General features: G+C 41.5%; 2 protein-coding genes across 9 annotated transcripts in view; one reads left to right on the plus strand and one right to left on the minus strand.

Annotated features, from left to right (window-relative positions):
- The window catches only part of ITGB3BP (integrin subunit beta 3 binding protein), a 107,785-nt gene that overhangs the window by 56,055 nt on the left and 33,296 nt on the right, over positions 1–18,434 (plus strand). Inside the window, exon 8 of one of the 3 annotated variants that reach the window (XM_077333488.1) lies at positions 5,674–6,142. The exons of 1 other annotated variant lie outside the window; for it this stretch is intronic. In XM_077333488.1, coding sequence (XP_077189603.1) covers positions 5,674–5,750 — 77 coding nt within the window. In that variant the 3' untranslated portion in view covers positions 5,751–6,142. Of the gene's footprint in view, positions 1–5,673; positions 6,143–18,434 lie in introns of those variants that run through there. One more of the 3 variants, XM_077333494.1, reaches the window with a different exon arrangement.
- The window catches only part of ALG6 (ALG6 alpha-1,3-glucosyltransferase), a 35,821-nt gene continuing 21,154 nt past the window's right edge, over positions 3,768–18,434 (minus strand). For all 6 annotated transcript variants that reach the window (XM_077333486.1, XM_077333480.1, XM_077333484.1 and 3 more), the window contains 8 exons: positions 13,803–13,988; positions 13,170–13,305; positions 11,402–11,487; positions 10,961–11,045; positions 6,105–6,175; positions 5,164–5,232; positions 4,839–5,037; positions 3,768–4,308 (listed from right to left, as the gene is read on the minus strand). In XM_077333486.1, coding sequence (XP_077189601.1) covers positions 4,111–4,308; positions 4,839–5,037; positions 5,164–5,232; positions 6,105–6,175; positions 10,961–11,045; positions 11,402–11,487; positions 13,170–13,305; positions 13,803–13,988 — 1,030 coding nt within the window. In that variant the 3' untranslated portion in view covers positions 3,768–4,110. The remainder of the gene's footprint in view (positions 4,309–4,838; positions 5,038–5,163; positions 5,233–6,104; positions 6,176–10,960; positions 11,046–11,401; positions 11,488–13,169; positions 13,306–13,802; positions 13,989–18,434) is intronic.

Raw genomic sequence — 18,434 nt, forward strand, 5'->3', positions numbered from 1 at the left:
ACTCTCAGTTTATCACCCCTGAAGGCCATCTGAAGGACAAAGAAAAAAGATACACATAAAACTAATGTTTTTATATGCTGAGGAACACTTGCTCTGGTTTTCTAATGGCTACAAGAGGGAAAGGGGTAATGGAAATTTGAGACACTTGTCCTGTCATCAAGGGTGGCTGTTTCACACTCCTCCTCCAAAACATACTTTCAGTGCTGTAGCTTCTTAGAAGTATTTTACCAATCTGAATTTGAGCAGATTATCTTTCCCAAGATGTCATGGATACTATATTGTGTATGGCTTGATACCAGTAAAGGCTCACTCTCACTTTTTAAAAACCAGAGTTCAAATACTATGCTATTTGTAATCCACTTTCTGCATTTCATATTGTGCCTACGTTTGCTTGTTTTACTGATTTATAATTTTGTAATCCTTATCTCTTTATTTACTAGATGTCTCATGCTGATTGCATTGGGTTTTAAAAAATATTTTGATATTTGCCTTATGTCTCAACAACATAAGCATGCTGTAAATTAAGTGGATAAAGAGGAGTTGAGGCTTAAGATACCAATTGTAATGATGAGCTGTGCCCTGCACTGAATCAGAATTACTCCTGGCTCATTTTGCACATTCTGGATAATGCACTTCCATTGCACTTTAGAAGTAGATTTTCCTGTTTCACACAGAAAAATCCAAAAACACATTGAAAGTTCATTATCCAATGCAGTTGTGAGTTGTAGTTGAGTTCCTGCAATAGTTGTGAGTTCCTGCATTGTGCAGAGAGTTGGACAAACGACCCTGGAGGTCCCTTCCAAATCTGATTCAATGCATGCAGAATGAGCTATGGTTGTGGCATTTGTGCCTCTCAGGCCCATTATGCACGGAGTGGATGGTCCGCATTCGGGGTGGAATGGCGGCAGCTAAAATCACCAATTTTGTACGCTGCAGATGGCAACCGGGCGCAGAGTTAACGTATGCCGCCGAAAAAGCCTCGTTAGCGAGATGCGGAAGAAAGTGGAGCTTCCCGGGACCAGGGCACAACCAGAAGTGGCTCCGCAGTAGCTGCATGCATAATAGGATACTCTGGGTTTTGTGTTCCATCCCATGCGTAAGCGGTTTGCTTCCCTTCTTCCTCCTCTGCGTTCTCCATGCTGCTGTTTCAGCGGCCGTGCATAATAGACCTCAGTGCAGCCCACCATAAAGGAGGGAAAGCAAAGTTGTTGCTACTAAGGAACATTTAAAGAATAGACTTTTCTTATGATAGAAGTCTAAGGATCTCTGAAGAATGTTACCTCCCCCAATTAATGTGCATTTTGAAAATGTCATGTGTGAATGTTTCTATTGCCTTTCTATTACCTGTCAGATACCTCAGGCACCTTTGGTGAATATTTCATGATAGTACAGAGGTCTATACTTGTAGGAACAGAAGTGGTGGATTCCAACATAAAATAATAGTTTCCTTGGCACAGGATTTCTTCCACTTTGATGTGAGAAAATAGGCCTGATTTGTGGCATTTTTACTTTTAGTAGTTTTCATATCCTAGAGAATGCTTCAAGGCCAAATGCTCATGATACAGCAGAGTTCTGAACTATGGCTGTTCTTATACAGGCATGCTTGGGAAAACTGGAAAGAACACAAGTCAGCTATAGCAGCACAACAGCTTATAACAGCATGGATATAATAATTGGGTTTTCTTGATAGTGCCAAGCTTGCATTTTGCACAAAACCTCATTCAAATGGAATGATACTTTGTATGGCGACAAACTTTATTCTTCATTTATTATGGCTATAAAGGTATGTACGGTTGTACATTGCCATGCAGGGGAAAGTCTCTATTGATAATGAAGTGTTGGACACTTTTGCATTCTTGACAGGGTGCTAAAATGGTTCAACTAATCAATCATGACCAGTCCTAAAAGCTAGCTCAATTTTATATGTAAAATTACTCAAGATATATTGAACATGGATAGCTGGGACTAGGAACAAGAAGTCACTTATTCCTGTGCCTGATGAGGGTGCATATATGAAGTAGAAATGTCAAACTGCTTTCATCTTTAAACCGCTCAGGGAGCAGTATAAATATTTGGCGAAGGGCTAAGTGGGCGGAGAGTGGGTGGGTCCTGTCCGGATGCGCCTTCCGATTGGGCCCTCACTCTTCTTAGGGTTGCCATCTTCCATGTGAGGCTCTTTCCCTCACCTCCCTTACAGGGAGTCTGCTATGGGGAGAGGAAGGGAAGACAATTGGAAACTGCTTTGAGACACCTGAGGCCTGCTGAGTCACTGCAGCCCATTCCCAGTTCTCTCAGACCCTTCACAGCCCCACATCCCTTACAGGTTTGTCTATTGTGGGGACACCACTTTGAGATTCCTTTGGGTAGTAAACAGGATACAAAAATCCAGTTCTTCTAAGGAGCAACCATGAAAGAAGCATGTGAGCACATAACATTTATTAACAGTGAAAAATGGAGACAGAAGGAAGAGGGTGGACATCTGTGTACTGTGACTACCCCATGTGTATTAGGACAGGGGGACATTTTGGTGTCTGTGGCCTTATTCACACAAGAAGGCAAATGATGCAGAACTGGGAGGAACTGGTTGCCATGTAAACTCTCCAGTCTGATTTTCTCTTCACATATCTGAAGACATGGCTATGGAAAGCTCATCTGTAACCACTATGCCACAATTCCTAAAGGTCAGTTCTCTCCCATACTCAACAAACATTCCTAACCACGGGTTCTTGACACCCATATCTCCACACCCATGCCCTCATTTGTCACCATGCCACCACAACCTCCCACACAACACACTAATTCAATCCCATGCCCTTACAGACTGGACAACTCCTCCCCTTCCTCTTCCCATCGCCAAACTCTAGCGCCCATTGTATTCCTGGATACAACGGGCTTTGCCCCTAGTTCTTATAGAATCATGGAAGGGGCCATACAGGCCATCTAGTCCAACCCCCTGCTCAATGCAGGATCAGCCCCAAGCATCCTAAAGCATCCAAGAAAAGTGTGTATCCAACCTTTGCTTGAAGACTAACCAGTTTTCTTATATAAGTAGCTATCAGAACTTTGCCTAATTTTTCATGTCATGTATGTTTTTTCAGTGCATACACACACACACACACACAGGCATAGAAGCATGGAAATAACCATAAAACACCAATGTATTCCAAAATTAGATTGAACATTTTGTACCAAGTTCATTTGTAAAATGCACCATTTGAATTGGAGGCACTATGGAACTTCAAGGCCATTGCAAGCGGGTGTTACAAAAAGATGGATTCTACATCAGGATTTGAACATCTCTTGGTGATTTGCAGCTTATACATTCCCACTGAAGTGCTGAATTAGAACAAAATATATACAAAGACTGATCATTTTATTTTGGCTATAAAATTTGCAGATCTCCATCACTGTCAAGTTTACATGAGGATATATATATGAAAAATAACGTTAGCCATCACTGCACCTTGGAACTCTTGTTATGGACTTCAGCTAGTATAGAGGTTAATGCTGAAATAAGAATGTCATGTAAGCATGAACCATGACATCAAGTCATGAATATTAGTGCAGTGGCCTTGATGATTTTAAGCATATCATATGGAGTTTAGTGAAATATTGTACAAGGCAGTTTAATGTATGTAATCAAATAGGCTATAAGAGGCAGCACTTAGTAGCAACAGACATGAGTTACTGCTGTAACATGTAGTTCTGTATCTATGACACATTTCATTTTTGCAAGTACATTAAATTGATACACTGATACTATTAAATTAATTTCGGAGATTTTATTTAAACAAACTGGTACAAATTGCTGAGTCATCCTTAATAATTTTCAGGGTAGAAGTATCCTTTTCATTTTGCACAAGGCATCTAAAATTATGTATCTTTTACTGGAAACACCGGGGGGAGGGAGTCAATTTCAAACACACCTCAGTAACATTTACTGACAGTTCAGAAACAGGACAAATCGACACGTAAACATTTGCCCGGTCATCTCCAGAAAGTATGTGAAACATATGAAATGCCTCAAATGATATACAATTTATATCAATACAAAAATAAAGAGGGTGTGTGTTTCTGGACAATTTTAATGTTTGTGGGTTGGCATTGGAACTAATTGAATTTTTTCTGGTTTTGGCTATCTCTCAATTCCCATATTGCAATGACATTAAAATACAGCAAGAAGAACAGAAAGTGCAAGCAGGATATAGCTGAGACAGCTACTGGAAATAAATCTGGGAGTCTTTGTGGAGGATCCAGTATAGCGCTCATTAAAGTCAGGATGCCCATCAGAGTTATTGAGACAAGGAACTGAAAGGAGAGGAGAAAAAAGGCAGACTAGTTACCACTGATTTACAATGTCCAATAAGTAGTTTCATTGCTTAGGTGCTCTGTTTTCATCATCCTTATGGAGGATATTTCAGTAAATACAACGTGTCTCTAACATGACATCTTATGTTCTAGTTGCCAGGGTTGATGTGAACAATAACATTAAGTAACATTAGAACCCTTGACAGCAAATGATTTCTAATGTCTGTGGTGCACAAAAGTTGTCCTTTTCAGTAAGGGGGAAGGATGCTAATGCATGATGTTAGATTCGATTTTATCACTTTTTAAAAATGGTAATAATTATGAAGTGCTTCTTTCAGCCTAAATATTTAAGCAGCAGATTTTACAAAGAATGGGCTTTATGGCAATAGTTGAACCAGAGGGGAGGGATACTTGGCAACTCTGTTATGATGGCCTGTGCTGCATTCAAATATAGAAATGGAATTAAAGCATGTATCTCCATGGAAACTAATGCACAGAAGATGGGACAAAATTCTGTGTAAGTTACTTACTGAACTCTTCATAACATTTGGAACTGTCCTAAACCAAGGAATGTATTTCCTGACAGAAGTAGAAAATGTTTTCAGCTGCAGATCATCTTCAGAAGTTTTTTCAAATATTGAAAAAGAAGTGGCACATGCGGTAAGAAAAGCCATTGTTGTCACAATGTAAGGAAGCAATAGGCCGTCCTTCAGGAGCAGAGGGAGCATACTGTTGAGAAACACAGAAATGAAGACTACATTTCCAACAACTTATGAAGGGGCACATGTCCTTTTAAAGTCTTCAGTAAAGTCAAGTTGGAAATAATTCTTTGGAGATATTAACATCAAGACTCACCTGAATGTTGAAACAAGCAGGAACCATGCAGACATAAAAGGAATTTCATTTATGACTAAGCAGACTGGTCTAAGGGGGAAACAAGCACATAAACAAAGTAACGTTTTAGCTAGTGAGTACCAGGGTGGCTGTCACTGTGCCTCAGTGCCTCTTATAGGCAGTCTTACTGTGGATATGCCTCCACAGGAGAACACTTGGGCATCTTCCAATTAGGGTTAGTGAAAAAGCTTTCTATTCATATAACTGCTGCCAGTGGCCACACTATTTATCACATGAAACAGCAATCTTGAAACGGAATTTATATCAAGGAGGGTTATCGGAAAGTTCAATTTTGGAGCCAAATCCCCTGACATTTGACTTGACAGAACTGTCATGCAGGCACCAGGCTTTGTGGTTTCTACAGCGTACAACTTCAGTGCATAGTCAATATTCCATGAACTGGCAAAAATCACAAAACTACTTAATTTAGTTGTTTCTTCTCCCACCTCTCAATAACCTTTCTACTTCCAGATCTACTTTCCCACGCTGGTGAAAGGAAAGCAAGACCTCCATCGCCTGAGGGGGACTATGTAACATCACCCTTTTGAAAGCAGGATTTGGTTTTACAAGGCAAGGACATAAAGGTCACCACCTTGGGCGGCATACACCAGCTGCTCTTTCACACACACTCTCTGAGGAAGTGCTATAAAGATGTCTAGTTATTCCAACCTTCTAAATATTTTATACTCAATTTTTGGATTAAAAAAAAAGACCCTGGAATTACAAGGATGTGCTAATCCCTCCTAAAGGACAGTGCTAGTTGTTCCCTTGCTTCGAGGGCTCAAGCCTTATGACCACTGAATCAGCACAGCTGTTTTAAAGTTGGCCGATAACACACACAGATATTCCATATGCCAGCAGGTAAGGAGCAAAATATTTTCTGTGTCTAAAATGCTACTTACATTGCCACTAGAAGAATAGATTTTTCATGCACTTGGAATGAGAAGAGAAAGAATGACAGTGCACAGGTAGCCTTTTAAAAAGAAAACAAGTGTTAATTAGGGTGCATCAAAGGTATTTTCATTTTCACAACCATGTCAGTATTTAAAATATTTGTTAAATAACAGCAACACACTGAAATACAGAAGTGCATGTGTATATGTCTTATAAACGAGGACATTAGGCCCACCATCTGAAAAATTCATATATGTGTGAGTGTAGCCTAGGTGAATTTGGGCCCTGGTGGCAGGGGCACCCAAAACGCCTGAGTGGATTAGTGGGTTCATATGGGAAAAAGTGGTCCTTAATGTATGCTAGCCCCAAGCCATCTTTAAGAAGTTTTTTTTTGTACTTTACTTTTTAATACTCAAAGGAATTGCAAAAAGGCATACAGGTGTCTTTCCCCTTCTCTCTCCACAACAGACACCCTGTGAGGTAGGTGAGGCTGAAGGAGCTCTGAGAGAACTGTGACTGGCCCATGTTTACCCAGCTGACTGCATGTAGAGAAATCAGGAATCCAACCCAGTTCTCCAGATTAGAGGCCACCCCTTGTAACCATTGCACCAAGCTGTCAATACCAGTTCTTTGCACTGAGCCTGCAAACAAATTGGAAGCCAGTATAGATGGAACAAGAATAAAGTATTGTGGCTGATATGACCCACTCCAGAACAGTCTGCTGCATTTCAGCTTGTTAATCTTCTCCATCACAAAGTTGCCTGGGATCTGCTAGAAGCACGAGATAGAGTTGAGTCATGTGTATATTAGTAGGCCCAGCAGCTTCAAGTCAAGGTTAAAAAGCATGGGGGACAAAACAGAACCTCGAAGGACCCAAAATGCCCAAGGACAAGGTGTGAGCCAAGCCATCGTACTCTGAAACCTACATTCAAGGTAGAAGAGCTGGTTCTTGTATGCTGCTTTTTCTCTACCAGAAGGGTCCCAAAGCGCCTTACAATCACCTTCCCTTTCCTCTCCCCACAACAGACACCCTGTGAGGTGGGTGAGGCTGAGAGAGCCCTGATATTACTGCTTGGTCAGAACAGCTTTATCAGTGTTGTGGTGAGTCCAAGGTCACCCAGCTGGCTGCATGTGGAGAAGGAATGGGGAATCAAATCCAATTTGCCAGATGGACACTCCTAACTACTACACAGAATGCTGCCTTCCACACAACCCAGAAGCATGCCATGATCAATGGTATCAAAAGTCTCTGAGAGGTCCAGGAGAAATAATAGGATTGCTCTCCCTCTGTATATTTCCTGGCACCGGTCATTCACCAGGGCATTACTAATGAGCCTCTCATCAACACTCGTTCAATCTAGAAGTTTTAAAAACACAGATAGGGCATATAACAAAAGTGAAAGGAACTCTCATCCACTGTCTAATAAATATTTTTGAATGGGACTGCTTAAAAATATTGTTCTTAAATCTGAAAAATTCTTATACACCCCTAGACTAGGATTCTCCATTTGTTTTAAGCAGTTTCTAAAAAAACCAATAACATGATGTATACTTTTATAAATACTGGTAACTTTTGTGACAAGCTGCACCATGTAATAATAAACTTTAAAATATGTATCATGTAGAGCTTGTTTGCATACATCAGATAATATGCCTTCAAGGTATCAACATCTTTTTACAAAACATTGCAAAAAATGTCAATAATTTTCATGAATATAGTGTATAATGAACACATGCAGCCAACATGGTATATGGTTGGAGTGTCAGAACAGGATTTGGGGACTCAAGTGCAAATCCCCACTCGGACATGGAAGCATACAGGATGACCATGGTCATGAAACTTTCCCCAAACCAACTCATATGGTTGTTTTTGTGAGGCTGAAATGGAAGAGAGGTCAATGACATGTCTCTATAGGTTCCTACTGCAGAGCAAAGTGATGTATAAATGAATAATAAAGAGATCTTTTGGATTATGTTTAGGCGTAAATCTAAAAAGGCCAGTTCAAGGTTCAGGGCAACCCACAAACCGAACACCAAACTAACCCAAAGGAGCCCTGCCTGAACCAGTCTAGCAAGATCAGTTCCCCATGGCCAGGAGAAAGGGGGCGGGGATCACCTTGGGAGAGTCTTCCCTTTCACTTTTCTCCCAGCTGCAGCCAGAAGGGGAGCTTGCCTGGGAAACGACTTCATTTCCCCTCCTGGCTGCAGCTTGCTGTGGCCGGGAGAAAGGGGATGGGGATCACTCAGGAAGGAGTAAATGGCTACCAGCCATGTAAACTTTACAGCTGAACAGCAGATCTTGTGCCACTCAGACAGGAACAGCTGCCAGCCTTGATGTAAACTGCCCTGAGCCCTTGCTAAGGGTGGTATAGACATTTCAATTAAATAAATAAATAACCCTTCAGTTTTACTTCCCTCTGTTTTGATGGAAGGCAACAAAACCAAAGGGTTAAATGGCTAACATCCATTTAAACCTATCACCTTAGGGATGGACCCATTGACCTACTAGACTTAAATGGCTGGCCCCAAACAGCCAAACTGATCAAAAGTCTAATACATATTTGGAGAACACACTTTCCCTGAACTTTGTTTTCCCAAGCTCCGAACTGGCCCAAGTTTGTGCCAAATTTTGGCTTGTGAACCAGTTCATGCCCATTCCTATTCTGGATCATGTAGAGAGTTGTCTGATCTGCAGAAATAATGTTATCCATATAACATTATTTTTCCATATAACAATTTGATAAGCATAGAACAAAAGTGAAAGGAACTCTCATCCACTCTAAATTTTGATGCTATTTTCAAACTACATAGTGGCTTTAATTGTCCCAATAATTTTCAGTAATTAAATTGCTATTGTACTTCCAGGTCGTAGACTACTTAAAAATGGGATAGTTTGCTTATGTTTTTAGCATTTTTGTTCACACTAAACAATTCTGATTTCTCTGTATCTACTGGGCTGATAGATATTTAACACATACCTCTGGCAATGCTCCCATTTCCCTCTACACAGGTCTGAAATAGGTTGTTATCCAATTTGGGGGTGGAGGGGGGTGTTTATACTTTCTCCAATGGGGCTGCTCTGATGGGGCTGCTAACTGGATCATGGTAGCATAAACTCTAACAGTGCTTTTCATTCCCAGGGACAATTGCAGGGCCATTTTCCTTAATATGAGTTATTGATTTGTGACTCTAACAACATGGCTAGGTGGACTGCAGTGACAATTCATTTACAGAGGAGAGTAAACTTTGTGAAAATAAACAAATATCACACCCCATGAACAAACAAGCATATGTTTAGTAAACAAAATGTGACTTGGTTTTTACCACACACATCAACTTTCAAACAAACGAAAAATTACTGTTTGTGGGTGAAATGTAGTAAGGAAATTTCAGTTGCAGCTGATTGAAGAATGATTCCTATTCTTTGACAAATACTACACTACTTGTTTCTAATCTCCAAATATGCAGACAATAGAGCAGCAAGATTTGGTCAATTGTAAGAAGAAGCACCTTAAAGAATGAGATACTTTAACAAAAGGATAAGCAACTCTTTTGGGTCCCAGTGCCATAAAAACTGTAGTGCCTGCTTGTGGAGTGCCAACAAATCAAGTGGGGCAGGGAGATGATAAGTGTACATGAGCCAGCCAAGCCTCAGAGGAACAGTGAACATCTTGGACTTGGCTAGTAGCTGTGCAGATCTGGAAGTGATGGGCATAAGCCATGCCTGTTCCCTTCTCCCACACTACTGGCCCAACAGTGCTAGCAATATCTTGATTGTTTGGGCAGAGATCAAGCACCAAGCACCAAATAAAATCATATGGAATGCCTCTGTCAGCACGTGTGCCAGAGGTTGCCTACCTCTCCCCTAAGAGATCACATGGTCTATTTCCCTTCTACCAGGGCTTCTAGACAGGACTGAGCCTATAGTCTGACCACTTCAGTCAGAGATGTGCAGTAACTAGTAATGTGAAAAAGTATGGTGATATTACCAAATATCTAAGCAGAGAAAATTGCCTGTCCTACCTTCTACCCAGCAGGCAATCCTTGCAATTCTTATTCCAGCTCAGGTCAACAGCATGTGCAACTATGGATTTTTCAGGTGCAATCTTGCTATTAAAGGCTCTCTGTTACATCTAGGTGTGGCATTCTGCTCCCATATAACAGAAGTCTTTAAATCCCAGCTGGACTCCTTATGCAGGCACAGAACAAGGAGAGTGAGCAACTGCCAAAAACTGTAGTCACAGGATGCTTCGTGCATCAGTGCAACATAATCACACAGAATGCAGGCTGTGGCTCATTCAATATTCAGAGGTTCACTGTGATTGATTTTGTCATTCCTTAGAGATACAATCAGCTATAGGAAACCTTCTTTCATTCTTTCCAATAATTCCATTTTGCAAAGGGGCGGCAGTGTTACTATGAGTATGGGACATTTACTATCAACATGTTCACGCCAGATAATATATTCTGACCTAGAAGACCCCTAAAAATGACTATTTGTGGTTCTCAAGGGCATCTCTATCGGTCAGATAGATTGCCCTATCAAACTGGAAATCTGATCTTTAGTCACTTGAAAACCAGTCAGAGGACCTCCTATACTTCACTGCAAAGGGCAAGATGGTATTAGCATACAAGAGTATGAGAAGTACTTCATGTACTTCTGGCTGAATCCATGATGGTGCCCTTCCCTTTTTCATGTGTTTCCTTGTTTCATTTTCTCTGCTCTGACCTCCCCATGCATTTCTCTCTAAACAGGCATGGTAGGATTGATGGGGGGTGAGGGGCAGGAGAGGTCATCCATTGGCAAGATTTGTACTTACTGTAAAGTGTATACCTTAAATAAAAAAATTTACTGTACACTTACCAAAGCATATTTAAATCCTTTTAGAGAAGGCTGCAGGGTTAGTTTAATGCAACAGGGAAGTAGGCTCAGAAATGTTAAAGCAAAGCTATAAGGCAACAAAACAATAATGTTAACATATTAAAACACACACATTTATTTACACTTAAATTCACCTATTAATATAATTTTGTGTTATTAGTGTTTATATTTACTGAATATGAAAAGTAAAATGTGAATAGTTATTTCAACAGATTATCAAATTTGTTGTCTTCATAGTTAAAACACAAGTCCTAATTAAAACACAAGGAAAAAGCAGTAACTATTTAAACCAGTTTCAGAGATGGGTACTTTATTACAATGTGCTAAAATACACTTTTGAAAGCATTCCAAATCTTTATGAAATCATTCTAAAATGTAATACAAACAAAATGAAAGCAAGTCAGGACTTCTACTCTCACTTACCTCAGTATAAGCTGTGTTTGGGATGACAGAACAGTCTTAATTTTGATAAGGACACTTAAGGTACACCAAATATTGGCTACCTTATCCTGAAAAGATATATTAAATGCTGCATTATTTTCTGATGGGCATTATTTACATGACGGATGACAAAGACCGTTCAGATAAACATCTAATGCCAAGATTAAATGTAATACTTGCACTTTTGTTACTGTTACTCAAAACTGTGCACACTGATCAAAAAACAAGTGTCCAATTAACAAAACCACATTTCTTAGCTAAAAAGGCAGATTTCCTCACACTAACTGTAAATATTCAAATTCAAAATCATCCACACCCAGAAGTTTTCAGTTTAAAAAATGAGAAACAAAAACCTTTTCCCCCCCAAATGTGAAGCCATGCTATATTTTGCCACATTCTATTACTAGAACATATTTAGCTCTGCTTGGTAGTTGCTAGCAATGACAGAGTTAACCCCTAATAAATCAAGAAGTCTAAAGACATTAGCAGTTGTGCTAGGATCACTTTCCAAATTAAATTTGTAACCACACAGCTAGCATGCTCATGAAACTCATCCCTAAACAGCTGCTTGAATCACAGCTGTGTAGACATAACAGCAAAAACGCCACTACCAACAACTGAGCTGTCCCTCCTTATTCACTTGCAAGTGTGCAGAACGCACATTGCAAATCTGCTGAAGGTGACAAGTGCTTGGCAGCACCCACAAACACATAAGATGCCTGCTTAATAGCCAGCAAGGTTTTACAACTATCAGCACTTGGAGGCATCTCTGTAAATGGGAACCAATTCAAAGACCCTGTCACAGGCACCCCAGTATAAACTTACTGTGCATTGCTTACATAGACAGTTTCTCAGTTTATCCAGATTAATATCTAAATCAGTCACTCCCTTGGTCAGCTCCGAAAATATTTCAGCTAACTTTAGACCCAAATTCTTGGGATATCCTGGATAAATCGAATGAAGCTTCTTTATTATTTTTTTAAAGGTCTTCCTTCATCAGTAAAATCTAGCAATGTATAAAATAAACACACCAAATGACTGACACACACACCAAATGACTCTGGCTTATGAATTTCTATAAATTTACCTTTTACACACAGAAGTGAAGAAGATCCTAATGTTTTCTTTCGCCACGCCAGCACAACTACTGTGGATATCAGGACTTTCAAAACTCAGTCTGCTACCAATCACTATTAATCTCTAGTTCAGACCAGCCATGTTTGTAAATCAAACCACTCTATATTATTCTCAGCACCTCTGAGCTTCACTTCATCAAAGTAAGCTGACACATTTTAACTTATATCAAATCACAGCTTTTAGTGTCTTTTGAAGAATGCAGCACTGTAGTATCAATCCAAAGACTCTTTTGGAATAGTAAACAAGAAAACCCAGAATGAATTTAATGCATTTTTTAAAGATATTAGATAAAATAATAGTGCAAGGGCACTCTTAATTACTATGGAATCTATTTGAATGGAAAAATGAATGTCTGAGCTATAGATCTGACGATGGGATAAATGCTGTCTACTCATATAATATCCCAAAAGATACCAGCTGAGCTAGGGGTTAAATACTGGATTAAATAACTGGCAAGAAATGACAGCCGGAGAAGGCAGATCATATTACTAGCCCTCTGGTATATCTTCCACATGAAATCCCTAAGGGTCAAACTGAAGGTTTCTCAAGGGAGCTAAAAATATAAAACATTTACAAGAAGCTTGGACAGGGAGGGGGTAAAAAAGAGGCATACCTCAAACAAACCTCGATCAACTGGAAAGAGTCTTCTAAGTATTTGTAAGATTTGCTCCACTTCTGTACAAAACGGAAGCCAGCAGAGAGCAAAAGAAACAAGTACGACAGAACCCAGTTTCATTAACAGCAGTAACCTGTAATATATGAAAATAAAAATCCAAGCCTGAAGAAGAAAATGAAAGGTCATATGAAAGGAACTAATAATAATGTTTGCACATTTTCAGACTTGGAGGCTGACTTAACACCATGTGAATGAACATGCAATAAATAACCAAAAGTGAGAGATCTACCAGCAGTTAAGATCAGGGATAAGAAAACTGTTAAATGTCAAAAGACACACTAAACTTTTTATCTTCTAAATCTGGGTGTCCATTTGTGACCTGTGCTTAACTAATGACAGGTGTTGAAGAGAAAAGATAGTTGTGTGTATTTTGATACACTACGGACACTCTTAAAACTATTTAGTATGTTATTTAATGACTTAGGAGAAACATGTTCTACTGGGGGAAGGGGGAGTGAAGAATTATAATGACATGAATCTCTTCTCCAAAAGCTTAATCGAGAAATGAATGACATGCACAAATTCCCAAGGCAAGGCTGCCTAAGTGCATTCCATTTTCTGGATACTCACCCCTTTCCCATCAGGCCCTTCTTGAAACACTTTCCCAGAAGATAGCAGAAGAAGGGCAAAGAATGATAGAGCTCCATTTGTTTATAATTTATAGCTAAACAAAATGCTACTGAACCAAAAAGATCCAAATCACAGGACAAGCAAAGCACTCCCCACAAAGCAAAGCCAAGGCTCACAGAATTATATATGATTTTCATGTTAAGGACAAATCTGTTAATAACCAAGTGATCAAGGAGATAGTTTATCAAGATAATCTCATGCTTGCCACAAATAAGGATTTTCTATGCCATAAACTGTTCTTATGATTCAGCAAAAACACTGATGTCCAATGATTTATTATTATATTAATTTATTGGATTTGTAGGCTTCCCCTCTCTTGGGGCGGCTGACAACATATTTATTTTTTTATTTTGAGATTTTTATACTGTGCCCTCATGAGTGGTCACCTTGGGGCACTCACAAATATACATCCTTGCAGCAATCAATACAGATTAAACATTAAAAACAATGATTAAAATTCTACTAATTACTGTCTGAAGACAATGGCCCTGTGGGGCAAGGGGGCGGGAGATGAGGGGAGAGTGGGAGGGGGTAGAGGGAGGCCTGAGTAGATGTTCTGAGTTTTGCAGATGGTCTTAACCACAGGCTTGGCGGAAGAGCTCTGAGAGTTCCAACAGGGCCCTGATCTCTCCCAGGAGCTCATTACACCAAGCAGGAGGCCAGGCAGATTTCTTTGGGGCCAAGGATTGCCAGATGGTGGGCATTTACTGATCATAGAGCTCTCTAAGGGATGTATACAGATAGGCAGACTATGCAAGGCCCAGTATGCAGCCTTAAAGGTTAAAATCTGAACCTTGAAACGGATCCAGAATTCAACTGGAAGCCAGTGCAGCTGTCAAAGAACCAGGTGTATATGGGCCCTCCATAGTGAAGACCCACGCAGCCACAATCTGGACCAGTTTTAATTTGTGGAGCAGGGACAAGGGAAGACCCACATAGAGCGAGTTACAGTAATCAAGTTTGGAGATGATTGTCGCGTGGATCACTGTAGCTAGGTGTTCTGGGGTCAGGAAGTAGTTTAGCTAGTACTTTAGCTAGGCGAAGATGAAAAAATGCCAGTTTCGCTACTCTAACATTTGCATACATAGGGAGGTATCAAAAATTATGCCTATGTTTCTGGCTGTCTGCACAGTTGATAATTGCACTCCATCCAATCTGGGTAAGCACACCCTTTCCTACCCAGTCCTAGGACCTCCGTGTTTGAAGGGTTCAGCTTCAGGCAGCTTGCTCTAATCCATCCCACTACTGCAGTCCAAACATTCTGCCAGGGAGCAGCAGGGGCAACTAGCCAGTCATCCATTAGGAGATAAATGTTGGGTGTCATCAGCAAATTGGTGACACCCAAGCCAGGTGAGGGGACACATGAGGAGATGGCTCAAGCAGAGTTGTCTGAAGTGCAATCCTTCAAAGACGAGGTCCTGTGGCTGAGTAGGACGTGCCTATGTGAGGAAATGTGTCTGCCTACAGTGTGAAGCTCTCAATGGATCACTCTGCCAGGAACCTGGGTGTGATCCTGGATGCTTCCCACACAATGGAAGCTCAGGTCACAAAGGTAGTGCAGCTGGCATTCTAACACTTTTGCCAAGCCAAACTACTAGCATGTTACCTGGCCCCAGAACACCTAGCCACAGTGATCCATGTGACAGTCATCTCTAGACTGGACAACTGAAACTCACTCTACGCAGGCCTGCCCTTGGCCTTGATCTAGAAACTACAGCTGGTCCAAAATGCAGTGGCCAGGGTTCTCAGAGCAACACCATGGAGAGCTCACATTCGGCCCATTCTCTACCAACTACAGTAGTTGCCAGTTGAATTCCAGATCAGGCTAAAGGTTCTGGCAATTACCTTGAAGACCATAAGCGGTCAGGGCCCAGTGTATCTGAGGGACGGCCTCCCTGCTTATGTCCCTCACAGAGCTTTACACTCTGCCACCACCAACCGGCTAATGATCCCTGGCCCAAAAGAAGCCCGCCTAGCCTCAACCAGGGCCAAAGCCTTCTCGGTCCTGGTCACCACCTGCAGCTGGTGGAATGAGCTCCTGGAGGAGATCAGGGCCCTGATGGAGATAAGAGTTCTGCAGGGCCTGCAAAAAAGAGCTCTTCCACTTGGCATTTGGTTGAGACTGAGCGACCAGCAACAGCTAAGGGCCCCTGCTCCCTTCCTCCTAAAGAAAAAAAATCCACCTGTGTGTTCTGCTCTGGAATGAATGAATGAATGAATGAATGAATGAATGAATGAATATGTTAAATAATGTCAGGGGATTATTGTACCCTGTGGAACCCAACACTGGAGTTAGGAGCAGTGCTACTGATTCTCCCCGATGGCAATCCTCTCCCCTCAACCACAGTGAAAGGCAGTCAGCCACTGGAGGGCTGTCCCCCATATCTCCATGTCGACAAGGTGGCAAGTAAGAAGCTCGTGGTATACCAACTAAAACGCTGCTGTGAGATCAAGCATTACAAGTGGCTCTGACATGCCTCAGTCCAGCTGTCTCAAGAGATCATCTGGCAGGGCAACCAGTACCATCTCCATGACTGGGGCGGAAGCCAGATTGGAATGGTTCCAGGCCTGATACCTCATTCAAGTATGCTAGCAGTTGGTCTATGACTGCCTGCTAAACCACCTTCCCCAGGAACACAAGGTTTGACATAGGGCAATAGCTGACTGGGTTTCACAGATCCAAGGATGTCCTTTTTAATAGAGGATAAACCACTGCCTCTTTCAGACCATCTGGAAAGTTCGCTGTAGACAGGGTCAAATTTATTGTTTCCCGGAGCAGTTCTCCAACCTTCTCACAGCCCTTTTTCAGGAGCCACGAGAGGCAGGGGTCTAATGGGCAGGTGGTGGGTCTCACTGATACTAGCAACTCATCAACTTCAGTCTATGCAAGGCATCTGAACCTGTCATAACTCCCCTTTGAAGATGGCCAAGAGGTCTCCAGCTCCTTTACTGTATTAAATGTTGGGAGAATTTTGAGGTGGAGTGTCAAGATTTTACCTGTAAAATGGCTCACAAAAGACCTTACAGCTAATCTCAAATTAACTATTATTCGGGCATCCTTCATGGAGGGCAGTAAAGAACTGAATTACCCTATAAAACTGAGCTGATCGAGAGTTAGCAGATGCAATGGAATCAGCATAAAACTTCTGCTTAGCTGTTCTCACTGTCGTCTCATAGTCTTACATAAGCCTCAAGGCCTTGTTGCAAGTTTTCCTCCAAACTCGTTCTAGCCGTCTCAACTCCCATTTCCTTTTTTATAGTTCATCGGTATACCAAAGAGCTGGCCTAGGACAGGAGCAAAGAGAATACGGGGTGCAATCTTATTGATGGTGACAATTCAACATCTATTCCGCTCTTCGACCATCTCATCTAATGAATTGGTGGGAGGTTTCGGATTGCACAGGGAATTCTGGAATCCATTAGGATACCCGCATGACTGGCAGGTATAAATGCAGACACTGCCTGTTGGGGGAATGGTGGTAAATCTATAGTTGGGCCTTCAGGCCCTGTACCAAAGATCAAATCCAGGGTGTGGCCTGTTTGATAAGTGAGATCGGCAACAAACTGCGAGAGCCCTAATGTAGTTATAGATGCTAGCAGGTCTGAACCCAGTCCAGAGGCTGGCTTATCCAGGTGGACATTGAAGTCCCCCCACAAGATGATAACTCTTGGGTACTGTGGTGCCTGCACAGTGGCTGCCTCTAGCAGGCCTGATAGGGCATCTGCCAGTGCATTCAGTGGGCAGTACACCAGCCAGATGGCCAAACTCTTGACCAAGTTCTGTCCAAGGCCCACACACAGAATTCCTGGGATCTCTGGGGCAGAGAGTGCACTGAAGAAGACAGCCTCCTTTACCAGGATAGCTGCCACCCTCTTCCTGCCCTGAAATCCATGACTGATGAAGGACCGAGAAACCTAGAGGGGTAAGTTCTTTCAGGGTGACTATCTCATCCTCCCTCACCCATGTCTCGGTCATGCACACAAGATCCACTTCTTGCCCTGCAAAATGTTTGCAAGGTTGAGGCCTTGTTGTTGATAGATCTGGCGTTGCATAACATCAATGTCAGAGACTGGTTGTAATCCTTGACCTTACCCCCTGCATTTCTTGGGATGGGGCGGAGGTTAGAAAGGGTGTGAGTCTGTCTATATTTTGGACAGGCCCAGAAATTTTAGGTCTGTCCACTGTCTGGACACACATGTACCCCTTTTCTCATTAATTCTTCTCCCATCACCATATCTGACATACCCCCAGACTCTTCAAGCCTCTTCTGTTCCCCCCCACCTCATCCCTCTCTGTTGCAGGAATTAACCCAGTTTTTTCTTATTCCTCCTGTTATTTCCATTGTGGATCAGTTTAAATAACCTAACCAGTCTAAATCTAATTAATCTACAAAACTATTGCCCACCTGCTTAAAAACCTTCTATCTACTTTAATTATACAAAATACATTTTAGGGCTTTCCCTGAACTCTACTCAATTGGAGATTACTGGATTTTTCTGCCCTATCTAAAATCCTATGCAGGATAAGCTATTAAAATTCTATTTTTCTTCCTGGAAACCTGTATAAATCTG

The sequence above is a fragment of the Paroedura picta genome, chromosome 4, assembly GCF_049243985.1.
Source record: "Paroedura picta isolate Pp20150507F chromosome 4, Ppicta_v3.0, whole genome shotgun sequence".
NCBI classification, from domain to species: Eukaryota; Metazoa; Chordata; class Lepidosauria; order Squamata; family Gekkonidae; genus Paroedura; species Paroedura picta.